Source organism: Lygodium microphyllum, chromosome 26 (assembly GCF_053477565.2).
Source record: "Lygodium microphyllum isolate KBCC chromosome 26, Lygodium_microphyllum_v1.1.10, whole genome shotgun sequence".
Taxonomy (NCBI): domain Eukaryota; kingdom Viridiplantae; phylum Streptophyta; class Polypodiopsida; order Schizaeales; family Lygodiaceae; genus Lygodium; species Lygodium microphyllum.
Window position 1 is genome coordinate 111,909,615 of NC_141160.1, and position 16,982 is coordinate 111,926,596.

The 16,982-nt window shown below is 37.7% G+C and overlaps 1 protein-coding gene across 5 annotated transcripts in view; it reads left to right on the forward strand.

Annotated features, from left to right (window-relative positions):
- LOC148013684 (protein HESO1-like) overlaps positions 1-1,572 on the forward strand; it is a 48,395-nt gene extending 46,823 nt beyond the window's left edge. For all 5 annotated transcript variants that reach the window (XM_087668476.1, XM_087668474.1, XM_087668472.1 and 2 more), the window contains one exon: positions 126-1,572. In XM_087668476.1, the coding sequence (XP_087524602.1) occupies positions 126-935 (810 nt within the window). In that variant the 3' untranslated portion in view covers positions 936-1,572. The remainder of the gene's footprint in view (positions 1-125) is intronic.
- The last annotated feature ends 15,410 nt before the right edge of the window (positions 1,573-16,982 follow it).

Here is a 16,982-nt window from a genome sequence, read left to right on the forward strand (position 1 = left end):
TGCCGTGGGCCAATCAAAAGTCAATTCTCCTTAGGAGGGGACCACGAGTCCAAATCTATCCTGACTTCATTTGCTCCTTTCTCCAATAACTCGTAATTTCTTCATCAAGCTTTTGATCAATGCAGGTTGAAGATTTTACGGCCCTTTCTCAGAATGCGGCTAGAGCAGTCACCGAGAAAGGCTTTGAGGAAATTTACAACAGTCTTTCTGAAGCAATCAGACAGCTCAGGTCACCTGTTTATACAGCTAACACTCTTGAGAGTCTTCTATTCACTCCTAGACTGTCGATGAAGCGAGGGAAGAGACCCTTCGATAATAATATAGCAGTAAATAGTGAAGATGAGCACCAGGTGTTGTCGAGGATAGCATCTTGGATTGCATTTGGAGAGAAGCTTCAAACTATGCGTGTTGCTGAACATGGAAACATGTCCAGAATTCCACAGCAACCAATCTCTGTGGGAAGAGATGCTAGAGCATGGGATGTTACACGAAGAGACATTCCCCCTGTTCCCTCTTATGGCACAGGTTTTCTAAGTTGGCAGGAAGGGTCTCCGCTTAAGAAGATGAAATTGCAGGAGTCTCAAGGTAGGCAAGCAGAGGTCGAGCTTTGGAATCAAAGACATTTTAGTAGCTTACATGCGGATAGATTTGTTCACCACACTCCTTTGAGTCATCCCATGCTTCAAGGGAGGCCAGGAGTGTTTATGCCACCTCCAGCTAGGGTGGATGTTGGTATGCAATTAGAGGGGAGGGAAATGCATGTAGACAGAACAACAATACCGTACATGCTTCCTCAACCACACCCATCCTATGTGCCCTTACATCAAGGAGGATTGCCAAGTCACCATCCTCCATTCCCAACATCCAGAAGCCTTTATGAAGAACCCTCCAGATACCTTAATTCTCATGGATACTATTATGGCAATAGATTATGAGGTCAGTGTTTCTGATTACTGTATCAGTATTGGGATGCAAATTTAGGATTAACATACGTTGTTTCAACCTGAAGGGGTGATGCAGCAACCCCAAGTGTTACAGTGATCTCTGAGGTGTCTTTTGACCCGCTATCTTGTTGGTGAAATCTGGAAGTTTTAGTGCTATATTTGCAAGGTTCAGAATTATTCCCATCCATGAGACTGTTTTTGCTCATTAAACATCAATATGATTCCCTAACATCAATATGTTTTTGGTTTCATAGATCACCTCCAGTGAAAAATCATCCAATAGGATATTATCATGAACAAAAGTCCTTGTGAGATAATGACACAAGTTGTTACCACACAAGGAACATGAACACCATCTCCTCAATGTTGCCTTGTCTAAGGGCCAAGGCAAACCAAGTCTATTAGATCTTCCTTGATGTGATGTCATTGCAAACCGATCAAAAATGGATGTGAAGTCAAGTCTCTACCATCTTGACTCTATCATCATAGAGCTGGCCAACATATTCTTTGTTCTCCTCCCCTTATGTACTTTGGATGTACAACATGCATGTACACGTATTGGAACCGCTGTTATGATCAAACCACTTGTTGAGAAATCATAGAAGAGTTCACCTTTGATCATTGAATAGAGCTTGTGCATTGAATTATCCAGGCATTGTCCTTGTATCTGGGCTTGGATCCTTGTGCTAGATTTCCAAGGAATTTAGAAATGAAAATATGGAACTATCTTTCTAAACCTTTAGAGTAAATTGGAACTCTCACAAGAGTTAAAAGTTAAAATGTAGGGATTCAAAGTGACACCCCCCTTTTCTAGTACTTTAAATTGCACTCAGAGGTCTTCATTTTATTGCAAAAAGATGGCGTGCAACATGTGATTTTCAAATCGAGAGTAAATTTGTTCTGCAATTCTATTGTGTATGCTTGGACAATAAAAATTCAGATGTATTTCTAGGAATATTCTATCCGTAATGAATGCATGATACAAAGTTTTAGCCTTGATTCACGATTTTCTCTTTTAATGTGCTTCAAGTAGCATTTATCTTTCTTTTCTATTGTGGATGGAGTCACTTGGTCACGCCTTTAAGCTTGACATTGCGACTGTTGGAAATGATATCAGAGATGTTGACCTCTTTCTTTGAGCTTGCCATTGCCACTCTAGGAAATGAACATGTGTTCATCTCCCATTCTTGTGTTGATCCTTTTAAATCCTTTTCATTACATAATGTTAGGTTCTAGACTAGGCAAAGGACATTATTATTACAAGTGCAGCTATAGATTGTTTTTGTGCTAGAAAATTTCTCCTTTTTTTAAGAGTAAAAAAAGTCAGATTACTTTTTAAAAATTTTAAATGGCTTGTCATTTCTTCTTTAGTGGCATTTCTTCTTTAATTTTACAAGGGGTTGTGAATTTGGAAGTTTCAATTTGTAGCTCCTCCCCCAATCCACATCCTCAATTGATTCCTACTTTTTTCCATCCTCATTTAGAGAGTCAACATTCGTTAGTGTTACGTTGACATATTGTGACGTTGCTTAAGCTAAGCACGCCTACAAGATATAACCATAGCTAGAGAGGGCTCAAGCAAGCTTTTCTACAATATTTTTGTTCACATTGGCTTTGTTGTGTTGAAGAATACGCACAATTAAGGTATGGTTGCTCACCTACCTACTTTAATAGAAATGTATAGAAGTACATATTTGGTTGCAAAGCCATTTCTAGGCACCCTTTAATCTTTGTAGGATAAAGCTACTTAGAATTGCTTCCTAAAACTTGTATGATAATTGTGAAGTTTATTAGGAAAAAAGACTAGAAGAGTGTTGTGGGTGAATAAAAGTATACTACTAAAATATGTCCTTGTAAGGCATAGAAGCTACCTAAAACAAAGTACTTAAAATACTTTATGAGGGAACTATAGTACTTGAAAAAGGACTTAATGAGAGAACTAAAGAACTACTTCAATCTATTTCCTTTAGTCGGTATGGAAAAGTATTAAGTTTTAAAAACATATGTAACCATGGTTAAAGATGATTTACTTGAGAAATAATAATGACTTTGTAAGAAGTATTTTGTTGAGGAGTGTACAATGGATAAAAGTATAGGTAGGAGAATGAAGTATCATTTTGCATAACCAAGAAGTTGTAGGTGCTAACCCAATATTTAAAAGGCTCTCCAAACTCTAGAAGAATAATATAAATAAATTTAGTGTTGTGGACTACAAATCAAACTCTAGGCACTTCAATACTAATATGAAAATTGTCTCCTAGTGTTAACCTATTGTGCATTATCTCGGAAATGCTTTTGTATTATTTTAAGTGCTTGTTAATGTAGCAAAAACAACATGAAAATATATTAAAGTAGTCTAAGTTCTACAAAAGGGCACAACTCCATAACAATTGGGTAAGAAAACATACTTGCAACAAGCTAACATCTCCCTTCATGTGATCATGGTTTCATTCACTCCTAACAACTAAAGCATCCAAAAGGAAGCTTACTATTGAGGCTCTAGTTCGTGTATTTTCTCCATGTCGATTGTGGATATCTATATAGCTCTCCAAATGTTGTTGTTGAGCTTCCATGTTATTATCACCACAAAATAACATCTCACATTGGTTGTAACAACCATGGCCTCCAACTTTAGAAGGTAGATGGAAAAGGATTCTCATCCACAAACCATAAAGCCTTCATTCTATTGACATACTCATTCATAGTTTTTGGTTGGTACCACTTGCTGCAAGGACTAGCAAATTCCTTGTTGGTTGGCCCATATGCTCATCTCTAGTTGTTGAGGTTCTTGTTGGTTGAGCTTTGCAAGTAGATTCCCTAAGGGTAGCCCTATAGTTTAGTGATCCTTTTGCTCACTTTTGAATAATTTACAATATTCACATGTGAAGGATGTGGAAGTTTTGTGGCCTATCTTATTGTTGGAAGGTGCAACTTGATATAGTATGTGACAATTGACCAACAGGCTTTGGTGGTGGGATGTGGGAGATCTTTTAGCTATTCTCACATCTTGCACTAAATACAATTAACCACATTGCGCCTCTAGCAAGTCTCCTTTAACAAGTGCCTTGGGAGCTTCCGTTATGAGGTATGTCCATATCCCTCATACAATTTCTATTTTGTGAGGAAAAAACATTAAAGCTTTGGATAACATGTTTTTCTTGCTACTAATTTTAGCTTGTCCAAGTTATAAACAAGTCAAATCTATGCTAATTTATTGCACGAGTTAATCTTTTCAACACATGAAGAATCACACAATTTTTTTTGTAAGAAATCTCTAACAAACCAATGTGATTTGAATATCTACAAACATAATTTATATGCAGAATAGATGGATATCACATACTGTTGTTATTGTTGTTGCTGCTATTGCTACTACTACTCGTCCTCATCCTCACCCTCTTATTATTGCTACTCCTATTGCTATTGCTATTGTTGTCATTGTTCTTGCTACTACTATTATTACTGCTACTAGTACTACTACTATTGCTATTACTGCTACTACTGCTGCTATTGCTATTGCTACTGCTACAACTATTGCATTATTGCTATTGCTACTATTGTTGCTTATTTTTTTGCTCAATTTAAGGACACGAGGTTGATGTATCCGTCAAGGATAGAAATAAGGGGTAGAGAAAATGCCTCGAGCCAACATTTGAGCACTTGAACAACTTATGACAAGTGGGTACTTGTACCCAAAAGTGAGCGTTAAAATCTGTGTACACATATTTCAATAAGATTACACTATTCATCTTCGTAAGAATGTACTTTTGCATTGCTCTTTGGATCCATCAATTATTTTATTTAATGCTCTTTCCTCTCATACCCATCGACCCACCGAGTCTATTATTTGGTTATGTCCTCTCTCTCTCTCTCTCTCTCTCTCTCTCTCTCTCTCTCTCTCCCCTGTATCTTTTCTCTCTCTCACTTGGTTCCTACCTATACAGACACATATATACACACATATATACAACACTAGTGATAGTAGTCATACTACCATTTTGGGCATTAATGATTGAATTTGGTTATTATTGACACATCTTCCCTCCTTTAAGATGCCTCCAAGGCTATACCTTAATGCATATACAGTGTAGCAAAAGCAACACGATATACTATAGCCCCACATGGATGAGAGTATATAATGGTTCAAGGGTGTTGTGGTGGCCTTCCTTCTTGAGCCTCTGCATTTTCAGTTATAGCTGGGCATATCACACACCCTCTTTGACTTACCTCCCTTTCCTTTGGTAACTTTGTTATTACAACATTTCTTTATCTTGCTAAAATTCCAGTAGCTTTCTATCTCTCAAATCTAAGGTGACATTAGCACTAAGTTTACCTCTATGCTCTCCACATATAACACATATGTACTAGTAGTCATAGTGTCATTGTACACCTATGGTATTTATCTTTTATACCTATTAATCATGTTGGTGGGCGTCCTTTCAAAATATGTGGCATTCTAAGTTGCTGATTCTTGGTTATGAGGATTCTCCCCTAACATCTCTCACTTTTGTTCAAAGGGTTATTCTAGGCAATGACTTGGATTTTGAACCACTCATGCTCTTGCAACTTGATATTTGGATGGATTTTAAAGTATACCAAACACACTTGATGGACCTAAATGTAGCTATCACTAAGCATTAAGGTTCTTGCTAAAGACTTGCCAAAGTGCACAGAGGATGATGAGAGAATGTATTGTGATTAAATATTGAAACACGTGCTCACCATCACCAAAGACCATTTTGCCTTAGAAAATCCCAAAGCAACAATGTCATTTGATATCATTTCACATACTTCAAGCCCTGAAAATGTGGAATAATCTTCTTTCATTCCCCTATCATACTTAAAAGAGGAGGCTAACACTTTAGCCACTACTTTGGCACACCTTGTCGTGGGTAAATAGCAAGGAGGAATGCATTATGTAGACACCTTCATTTCATCTCGACATTTTGAACTCCTTCAAGGTAAAAATACCAAAACTTGGAATTTCAGGGCTTACTCTCTCATTTCTCCAATCCCAATAAAAATGTGGCTTATATTACTTGGAGAAAAGGACCTATTTGTAGTAGGAGTAGCTAAAGAATATTGGAGACTTGTTAAGACAAAGCATCTTTCTTGTCATGCACCACATGCCTAATGAGACATTTTTCAACAAAAATCTTTGAGAAAATTGATGCCCATCCCCATATGGTCTTTGTGTGGCCAGTACGGCTCACAAGGAACTAGATTGTAGAAAGGATGCTAAACTCTTATAGGAGTGTATGAATTACTCTAGGCCTTTCATTGAGTGCACATGTGGCACTACTAGCCAGAAGTTGGAATGCAAGAATAGCTTAATTTTGTGCTTTGGTTCATTATTAACCATATAGAGAAAATTTTTATTAGAATGACAATAAGTGACTCTATGGTTCTCATTCTCAAATGGATTGGTGAATGCCATGTCTTTGTAAAAGCATGATTACTTTTTTATTATTTCAGGGATCTAATTCTCTCTACCACGAAAACAATGTTTACACATAGAAATGGAAGTTTATTGCAAATTTGAGAGGAGGTGGCATTGAGCTTATTGATAAATGCCTACTTCCCTCTACTAAAATCAACAACCACAAACCAATGGCACAAGGGAACCAAGGAGGCAACTACTTTCAAAATGTGGTATCATCTAGTGGTAGCAAAAGAGGACATCCTCCCTCCAAACCAAGAGAATTTGGTAATATAAACTTGGTTTTCTATGAACCATTTGCAAGGAGCTCTACATCTACCAACTTAAAATGCAAACACATAACATTGGAAGGCTGCAACAATATAATTAAGAAATTATCAATTGATTGATTCATGTTTCCCTAATTAGGAAATCCCACAGAAAGAGGTTACTTCTCTTAAAAAGATATTGACATTTTGTAATCCATGTTCTTTTTGCAAATGTACTAGTGGAAAAAATGCATTTTAATATCTTCTACATGAATTTTTGCACAAGATACAACTCTCCCTCACTCAATATGGTCATCTATCACCTTTGGATTAACGTTCCTTTCCTCTCTCAAATAAGCATTGTATTATCCAAAAGAGTCTTCGTTGAATATAAACGATTTCACAAGTTTCTGTCACCTTTATGATGATGGAAAATTCTACTTTCAAGCATATCAAAATATTGTGACAACTAACCTCAACATTATTGAGAATATTTCTCTTAAGAAGTTGGTCAAATTAGGTATAAATTATATCCCCTCATAACCACTAGATGTTCAAGAGGAAAATCCAATCCCTACTTAAGGCTGTCTTATCCTTTTGCCATATTCTTGACTTGCAAATTCCCAACCTTTCTAACTCTTTTGCTCAATTTATCCATAAAAGACTCAAACTTTTGATCAAGTTTCAATATCCTTGAGAAGAGGAAGGATCCCCTTGTTTTGATATGCTTACATCTCACCTTTTTATTGCAGGCTTGGATAAAGCTCCAAATAAGCCTCCATCCATATGTAAAAAGCTCTTAATTGATTAGGTAAATAGAGAATTAATAGACTTGATTTTTCCCATATTTCCCTTCTTCAAGACGACATTCAACACTCACTACAATAACTAAAATTTCATCTAAATCTTGAATATTCATGTCTCTCTCTTTTCTTATGGCTAATATTAAAATACACAAGGTAGATTTTAGATGACTTACAAATGCTTCATCTTGACTCTATTACAAAATTACTATTTTATGGGCAACTACTAAGTACATACAAGGTAATGCTTCAAGCTATGAGTGGATCCTTCCATTAAAATAAAATTTATGACTTCAAGCGTTCAACTCCAATCATATTTGATCATCAACTCTTCTCTTTAGCTTGTTATTAACCTTCCCAATAACATCTTTAGTGTGTGCTTGCTTGACATTAAGAAATGTCCCTCATCATGAAGGGCCTAAAGGTTTAAAGAGGATACTCTAATATCATTAACCACTCAAGCATCTCAGTTTTCCAGCTCTTACATTTTATTTCAAATTTCCCAATGGGTTCTATTAATGGTTCTTGGTGCAATGAAAGGAAATCTTTCTCTTTTAGTCTTCAAGAGGTCAATCTAATCAACAATTGGCTTATTGACCATACTTATATCCAATTGGCCAAATTAGTTGGCAAATTCATGGTATATCTATGGGCTTCTCTTGTTCACCTTTATGGTTTAATCTATACTTATCCCACTTTGAACATACATCTGGCCAAGACTAGTAGCAAGGCACCAAAGATGGGACATTCTAAATTGGTCCCAACATCCTTTTTGTTATTTATGACGATTTACTCTCCTTATCAATGTTCCAAACCCCTTGATATTCTTCAACACCACAATCAAAGACAAGGAGTCTATTTTCTATATCTAACCAAAATATCTCATAGATCTTGATGATTTAAATAAATCTATTGTGATCAATTGACAATCATAATATATATCTATTTATGCAAATTTTCTCAATTTTGAAATAATGGTCTCCAAAGATGGGCATCTATTAGGAAGATTTAGTAAGGAAAATCATCTCCCCTTCAAGCCAAAAAGATTCATACAAAGAGGTATTAATGGATCTTCAAAGGGGGCACACAAAGTCATTCTATCAAAATCACTCTAGTCTATATTCAATAAATTCAGTTTGGACAACATTCCATTATTAAGATGGAATTCAAACACTTCAATCAAACACATCTTCAATAATGGCTTTGAAAAAGTGAAAACATGGAGATTTTTGATGCCTTCATTGAAAAAGTCCTTTGGGACTTATGTTTGACATATTCAAACTAAGGACACTCCTTTGGGGTGCACATAGGAGGACCCTGCCAATGCATAGGTCCCTCTGTGCAACACCCACCTTTTCCTAAATGACCTTAAGCTCAAAGTATACTTGAAAGAACATTGCACTACTTGGTATGAATGTAATCATATACTAGCCAATAAATTTTTACGAAATATCTTTGAAGATTAGCAATGTTAATTGATGCAAAACTTGGATGTATTTCTTATGTATAATGGGATGAATATAGTTACAATTGAACTCAAATATGATACCAATGTCATCAAAATGATATAGCAAGGCAACAAGAAATATATAAATGTGTATGTGGCTTTGAGTTATATGTGTATGAATTATTAGATAATATCTCGAAAAAAATATGTGGAAGGACTTTATAATGGGTTGGTAAACCCTAAGGCTCTGTCTGTCTCTCTCTCTCAATGAATTTCATTTCAACTTTTCTGATACCACACATGAACACTGTGATGGAGTCACTTCTCTTTATTCTCTCTAATCCCTACTATCTCCTATATTCCATGCTTTCTACTGACCCAAATAGTAAAATGTGCCTGCTCATTAGACTATTTTGGAGAGGTATGTGGTTGCCTTGAAATATGCATGCTTCTTCCTTATGAGTGAAAATGGTTAACACTTTCATATCTCACTTTACAATGATTTTCTTCTCCATTATGGGCCTCTTATTTTAGATAACCTCATTTATGATAGGGAAATGTGAGGTGGAAACTAGCAAAAGGATTGGAGGCATACCTAACACCTCCTTTATGATAGGGAAATGTAAGTATATTCATCCCATTATACATATCAATACTAATGTATAATGAGAAGGAAGGCTAACTTGAAGATGCCAAAGACATACTTGACACTCGACACTACTTTTATATGCCCACAACCTCTTTTGTCGAAGCAATACCATGGTTAGCCTCTATATTTATAAATTGTATCCCCTCAAGCAAATCACAATACCAAAACTATAGAATGGTAGTTGGGCATATCACACCACCCCTTTAACTTACCTCCTCTTCCTCTTCGATATACTTTTTATCGCAACATTTCTTTACCCTTCTAAAATTCTAGTATCTTGCCACTTTTCAAATATAAGGTGGGCAATAAGCACTCAAGTTGCCTCCAAACCCTCCCCAATTTCTCATCCTCTAATAAGGTAATTTGAATTTTCTATGGCATCTTCAAGTTAGCCTTCCTTCTCATTAATCTTTTGACCTTCCCAACTCTAAGAATAAGGGAATCTTCTTATTCAAATGGAAATTTGGATCTCCTTTTTATAAGCTTGCATTTTAATGGGAATGTGATCCAATCATTGTCTCAACACCTTTAGAGACAAAATGAAGATGCTATTTGTGACAAGAACTATGGATTCTCTACTTTCAAATTAGGTACCATTCACATGGTTTGAAGGGGATGAGAATTGAGGTGGTCTCCTAATACTTGCACCCCATTAATACCAGTTAGTCCTTACTAACTAGTGTTTGTAGTTGGTTTGTAGGTAGCAAGATCACCTTTTCACCATGTAATTAGTACTTTATTTTGTTTTGAAAAATGTGACTTTTATGACACTATAAAAATTTGTACAAAGCAATCTTTAGCTTGCTACACGATTTCAATGCATACTCTCCTATTGTTGAGGATGGTTTGTGCCTACCTGTTTCTACTTCATATCAAATTGGACTCTTTAAACTACTAGTAACAAAAAATGTTACTCTTTGAGCTATTTGTAACAAAAAAAGTGTGACCCACATTGTTTAAAAAGAGTTCACTGATAACATAAGCACACATATTTAAACACTCTCATTCACATAGTTTAGATATGTATTGATTGATCTCAAAATTTTATGCCTTCATGCTTATTTCTAGGCTTCATTGTTCTTTATAGGAAGGCTGATATATACCACTCATTGTAAAAATAGTTTTTCTAGAATGGAATCTCATTGAGTGTTTTGTAGTGTTGAAACTAAGATATCACCAATAATACTAATCAAACACAAGTATTGATTTCTATAATAATCTACAAATAATATAGGCTATAAATTACACATCATACTATCTCTCTCTTACACACACACACACACACACACACACACACGCACGCACGCATGCACGCACGCACGCACGCACGCACACATGCATATGACTCCATGGGCATTAGAAAACATATCAGGATCTTATAGTGCATTGTCTCATCAATGTCTGAGGAGAATGTATGCATCTTGGAGGACATAATTATGTGTCCATCCAGTCTCAAACTCATGCTAAAATTGAATAATTAGATCCCTTTTTTTCATTTATCTTGATCTCTTCATTGTCTAAAAATTTAGAAAATGGCACATATTTACATATAATTTTTAAATTGTATAAGCAGCATAGATAATGATATGTACACTCAAAATAGATGGAGCCTTGGCATGTACAATGTTGACTTGAAGTCTTAAAATATATGTTTAGGACCTCCAAGAGAGTAGCAATAGCAAATCAATGCTTGTATTGTATTGAGGTTCAATTGATATATTAGGGAAACTATCCATATAGTGGCGAAAACCCTAGGTGCAGAAACTCAAGGATGTACACCAGTCACCCATAAGTAAGAATAAAATTAGAAAGAAGGCTACAACAAAAGTCACATTTTTGGGACTTAGGGGTATCTTGATATCAACCATTGAGGAAGCCATCATAGACCCACATGTAAGAAAAGCACCAACATCACGAAAATCTCCTAATATGCAAATACAAGAGGTTTCATTAATGCTAGAAGGAATGACAAGGTAAGAGCTTTAGGAAGGCCTAGGAGCTAACAAGGTGAGAAGACCACAAAATTAAGTATAAGAACTTGCAAGAAGGTTAGTAGTATACAGAGGAAGCTTAAGGCACAATAAGAGACAGTGAATAAGGTCTTGAGCCAAACTTCTAGATGAAACCCCATTATAGAAGAGAAAGTGAAATAGCTAGTGCATGTTTCAAAGCGTGACTCTTCAATCGCAACTAGAGGGAGGGATAGCAAAGGAGAGAATAAAAAGAGTTGAAGATACACAAATAGTAAAAATTGAAGCTCTATAGAAACAACAAGTTGCATAGCTAGAATTGCCAAGGTCAAAAACCCTTTGAGAAGGGTGGAAGGAGGAAAATCATAATCAAGATAGGAGCAAGAAAGGAGAAGACTACATCCAAAGAGGAGGAGGTGGTGGAAAGAGCCAAAGAAGAATCTCAAAGGGAGGATAAGAAATGGAGGCAAAGGCAACATGAGGAAAAGGAGGAGCTCAGATAAAAAGAAATGGAAGATTTAGCCTTACCCACCAGGAGATTAGTGGAGCAACCAACTAGAGCCAATGAGTTAGCACTTATGGATCCTAATCTTGGGATCTTGATAGAAGCAAGAATGAGTCAGACTTGTGTAGTAGAAACCTTGCTACACCCACCAGTAATAGGCAAGGGTAAGGCACTACTAGTAGATCTGGGCCCTTCAACTTATTGACCACAACTAAAAACAATGCCAAAAGTAGATTGGTAGATAGGGTCCATGAATTTGAAGTAAAAGTTGTAATGCTCTCTCAAGTAAGGCCAAAGGACATCACAGCTATAGGTGCCAAAAGAGTAGTAATCATTGATGTAGAGTCAAAGCTGAGAGTACTTAGTGTGCCTAAGATCAAAGGATTGTCAACCTCAGTATCTCTACTCACATAGAGTCCCACACAAGAATTTGAAGATCTATTAAGGAATTAGATGATCAATGGGACTAGTTGGATGAGGAAAGAAAAGTTTCCCCAGTCACACTTGAAAGAGAAAAGGAGGTCATTGCAACATATTGACATAAATAAACCAAAGAAACTTTCAATTTGAAGAAGGAATTGGTATTGCTTAGGGCTAGATAAGGAACATGAAGGAAGTATGAAAAGCTGCAAGCCTATGCAAGGTAGAGAGGGAGAATACAGTGCAACTAGAGAACCAATATGCAAATGCCATTAAGGATAAAGCTCCACTAGAAGGGGGGCTGAGCACTCTAATGCAACTACAAGAGTAGCTAAATATGGAGCTAGAGGAAGCAAAAAAGGCCACGGAAGATGGCCAACAAAGAAATAGAAAAATCATAGAGTTGACGAATGAAGTACCAAAAGTATCAAAAACTATGACAGCTACAAGGTTGAAACCTGGAAGGAGAAATTTACAACATTGAAAATACTAATGAAGTGGAAAAACAAGGGATTAGAGTAGGTAAATCAAAATGTTGGTCTATTGGAAGAGAGGGATACAAATACCATGCTGGAGTTATGGCTTAATTAGAACATGAGCAAAACCTAACAAAGGAAAGGGCTAAAGTGGTGAAAGAGATAATGCTAAATCAGTAATAAAGATTTGCCAACACCCTTAGTTGAAATGTCATAGTAATTGAAGGAGACTTGATTGAGGATCTTAGAGGAAGCTATAGCTTACCACAAGAGCACTCAAATCGATCTTGGAAGGGAGCATACCTCAACTAGAATACAAGATGAAAAATGATGGTTGTGTATTATGGTTAAGGGGAGATGGGCTCATAATAGAAGATTTGAGAATGATTGGCATCCTAACCATTGAATAAACACCACCCTTTCCACCATCATTCAAATTGAAAGAATGGGATCCAATTGATATTGTAGAGCTAATACCATGAGCTAGAACACACTGTAAGAACTCAAGATGAACCTACTCTCTTGGAAGTAATGATAGATGCCATGAAAAGAAGAAGTGAGAAAGTGGAAAGAATCAAGAGTAAGTTTGCTTCATTGCCCCATGGATGCCATACATGCTTTTCCACAAAGGCGAGAACCCAACCCTATCACTTGAGACAATGAAAGCACTACATTGGAATAGTGGGAGTCTCATGGTACACTCATACAATTTACCTTCTATTTTCCATGGGAAGTCAGGAAGGTACTACCTCTTAATATGATGGAGAAAATAATTAAACTGGGCAAATAATTACAAAAAAGGTCACTTGGAGCATAAAATCCAAGATCCTAGATTGTGGCAATAGGAGCTGGTTGACTATTGGTATAACAAGGTGTTTGAAATACCAAAGATAGTTTGAGGATATAAGGCCTAACTAGGATGGAGGAGAAACATCATAAGTATAAATATGGAAGCTTGGATCACATTTTCTAGTGCCCTACCCCCTTGGAAATAATAAAATCTATCTACATGCCTTATCCATGAAGACATAGGATTGATTACAATCTACTAAAGAAACATGGTAGGGATGAATTCCCCCTCATCTCTAATGTTAACGTACACAATGAGGAAGATAGCCCCAAGTTTTAGGAAATATATTTGGTACCTTCAAGAGGTTTGTGACACCAAACTTCTTAGATTGCCTAGACTAAGCTTCATCACCACATGTAACTCCCTACAATCGCTCATCATGCTACTAAATCAAACGAGAGTAGTAGAGGAAGAGGGCTTGGAGATTGATCCTTCAAGAAACCATGCTACTAGCTTATTTTTTTGAGTTTCTCAAGGATATGAATGCTTATAGGTATTGGGATAAAGGCCAATGTGCTTCAGTGCCCATCTTACTCACTAACCCTACCTATATATGTTCACACTAATTCTTTATTCTTAGAATGGCAAGAAGAGAAGGTGTTGCTCACACAAGAGCTATTGGAAACACCATAGATATATTTTCTTCTCTCTCTCTCTCTCTCTCTCTCTCTGTGTGTTAGCCCCAGCTTGAGATGGAAGCAAAATAAGTGAAATGCAGATGAAATGGTAGAAGTAGGACGGAGAACAAGCAACGGCGCAAGGGCAGCCTCTAAAATCAAGTTAAAGGCAAAAGCATATTTTTAAGTGAAAGGCACCCCGAAACTTTTGTAAAAGAGCACCAGGCTCCCTCCTGTGCAAATTGTAAAAGGGTAAACATGCATAGGCTAAAGAAATAAGCCAAGTACAAGGGAATGGAAAAGAGGACCTTGCCACAATGGCCGGTCATGTAAAAAAGGGAATGGGTGCCCATGGGATTTTAGGGCATGTATATAAAGTTCAAAAAGTGAATGAGAACTCATTCTTTAGTGTATGGCAACAAGAGACTCTTCTTCTTCTCTTCTTCTCTTCTTCTCTTCTCTTTGCTTGCTTGTGTGTGCTTGAGGGAGGGAGTGTGAGAGTGTGAGGGAGTGAGTATGTGAGAGTGAGGGATCAAGGAGGTGAAGCTCTCCACCATCTCCTCTCTTCTTCTTCTCTTATCTTTTCTTCTCTTGTCTCGTGCACGACTATGGAGGATGGAGCTTGGAGGTGGAGGCTTGAGGATGCTTGAGCTTGCATCAAGAATCATGGAGCTACCAGTGTGCTTCAGGGAGGAGACAACTCATTCGGGCATTGAGATAAGCTCACTATATTCAGTAGGATTGAAGGCGCATTGGCTAGGTGAGAGATAGCCATAGGTGCTCGCTTGCAACGCTTGAATGAATAAGCGGTCTGTGGGTCTTGGTGGTTGAGTGCGAGCTTCCCTCTACATTTTGGTTCCATTGCTCGGGACCAACGGATTCAAGCTTGAGTGCTTGCATGCCTCAAATCGAGCATCGAAGTAAGGGTTTCATCCCTGAACTGGAGCTTGAGATAGGTAGGAAGTTTTGGGGTTTTTAATCTTCATAAAAAGTAAGTATTTTGGTTATTTTGGTGGTTTGATGATTAAAAGAGTAGGAGAAATCATTTTAGTACTTTCTTTCTATTCTTGTAGGTTAGGATTAACAAATCGGATTGGAAAAGCATAGGGTTTGCTGCTATAAAATAGGCCCAAATAGGGCACAAATCAAGAAAAATGGGAAAAAAAGAGTGCTCAAGGGGATTAAGGTCGATGAGTGAGTGATTAGGAGTGGCAAGACCTTTGTGGAGAAGGGGTTTAATAGCCAAGATGCCAAGGGAGAGCTCATTTGAAACCCTGATGATTATGAGAGAGAGAGAGAGAGAGAGAGAGAGAGAGAGAGAGAGAGAGAGAGAGAGAGAGAGAGAGAGAGAGAGAGAGAGAGAGAGAGAGAGAGAGAGAGAGAGAGAGAGATCCATTGCGTGGATTCGTTTCGATCTTGGCACCTACGAGCTTGTCGCCCGCTACAGGTATATCCAAACCTTCTCCTTAATCCATAGATATGATTTGGAAGTGCTTGATGATTACAAAGCCTTGAATCTCTCGGTTTGTCAGATTTTTTATCATTTCGGCAAGAAATGCACCGTGTTTGGCCCATTCGAGTGGCTTGATTCTGGGCTGAGTCCCAGAATCGACCCTCGGACACTTGATTTTGGCCTCCTTGACCCAGCCTTGCTCACTCGAACACGTAGCCACTTGGCCCACCTAGACTCTGCCCGTCCGAGTTGCACATTCGGACACACTAGGTACTCGGTCCGCCCAATTCGGCTTGCCTGCCTGACTCTACCTAGTCCCATTTGGCCATTCGGCCCTCGGACACAACATCCACTTGGCCCATCAACAATTTGGACTGTCCCGATTTGGCCTAGTTCCACTTGGCACTCGGCCATTCGGTCCGTCCGAGTTATACACTCAGCCCCTGCAATTCAGACTTAAATTCTAGACTAGACCCACCGAGACACCGGCCATACAAAACTCTGAAGGCCATACAAACACTTGAAAAACCTTTCTGGCACAAGGAATAGAAGAAGCAATGAGACACATACATAAAGGTGACATTAGTCAGCTATCTAGCAATCCAGCTCGTTAGTGGCATTAAGTGGAGTTGTAAGCCCCCAAATGAGCACAGAAGGTGCAACCAAAGCCCTAGAAACTGGCGAGGACAGCCAGAAACCGCCGAACATACAAGTCTATTAGGCCAAATCCATAAACGATAGTGCAATAGCTGCTTAGACACTGTTTTCTCACTCACTTAGATTTTCAATGCTTGAAACACATTTAAGAAAAGCTAAAAGCCTAATTGCGAACAGTGCATGGAATAGAGTACACACACTCACACACAGAGTGAAGGTAAGTTGAGGACTATTTGTAATTAACAAGGAACTCACTTAGACATAAAAACTTGAAAGAACCCTCTAGTAAGAGAAGATTCCAAGATATAGATGGGTGATCAAATCCCCAAGTAAAGAACACAATTGAAAAGCCAGAGACAGCAAGGATTGACACTATCAGGGAAGTGGATCTACCCAGCCTTATCAACCTAATTGACAACTCAACAGAACAGGAAATCTTAGACATGGAAGAGGGCAGCTTAGATCGTAAAAGCAACTGCGGAGTTAGGAGAGAGACAAGTAGC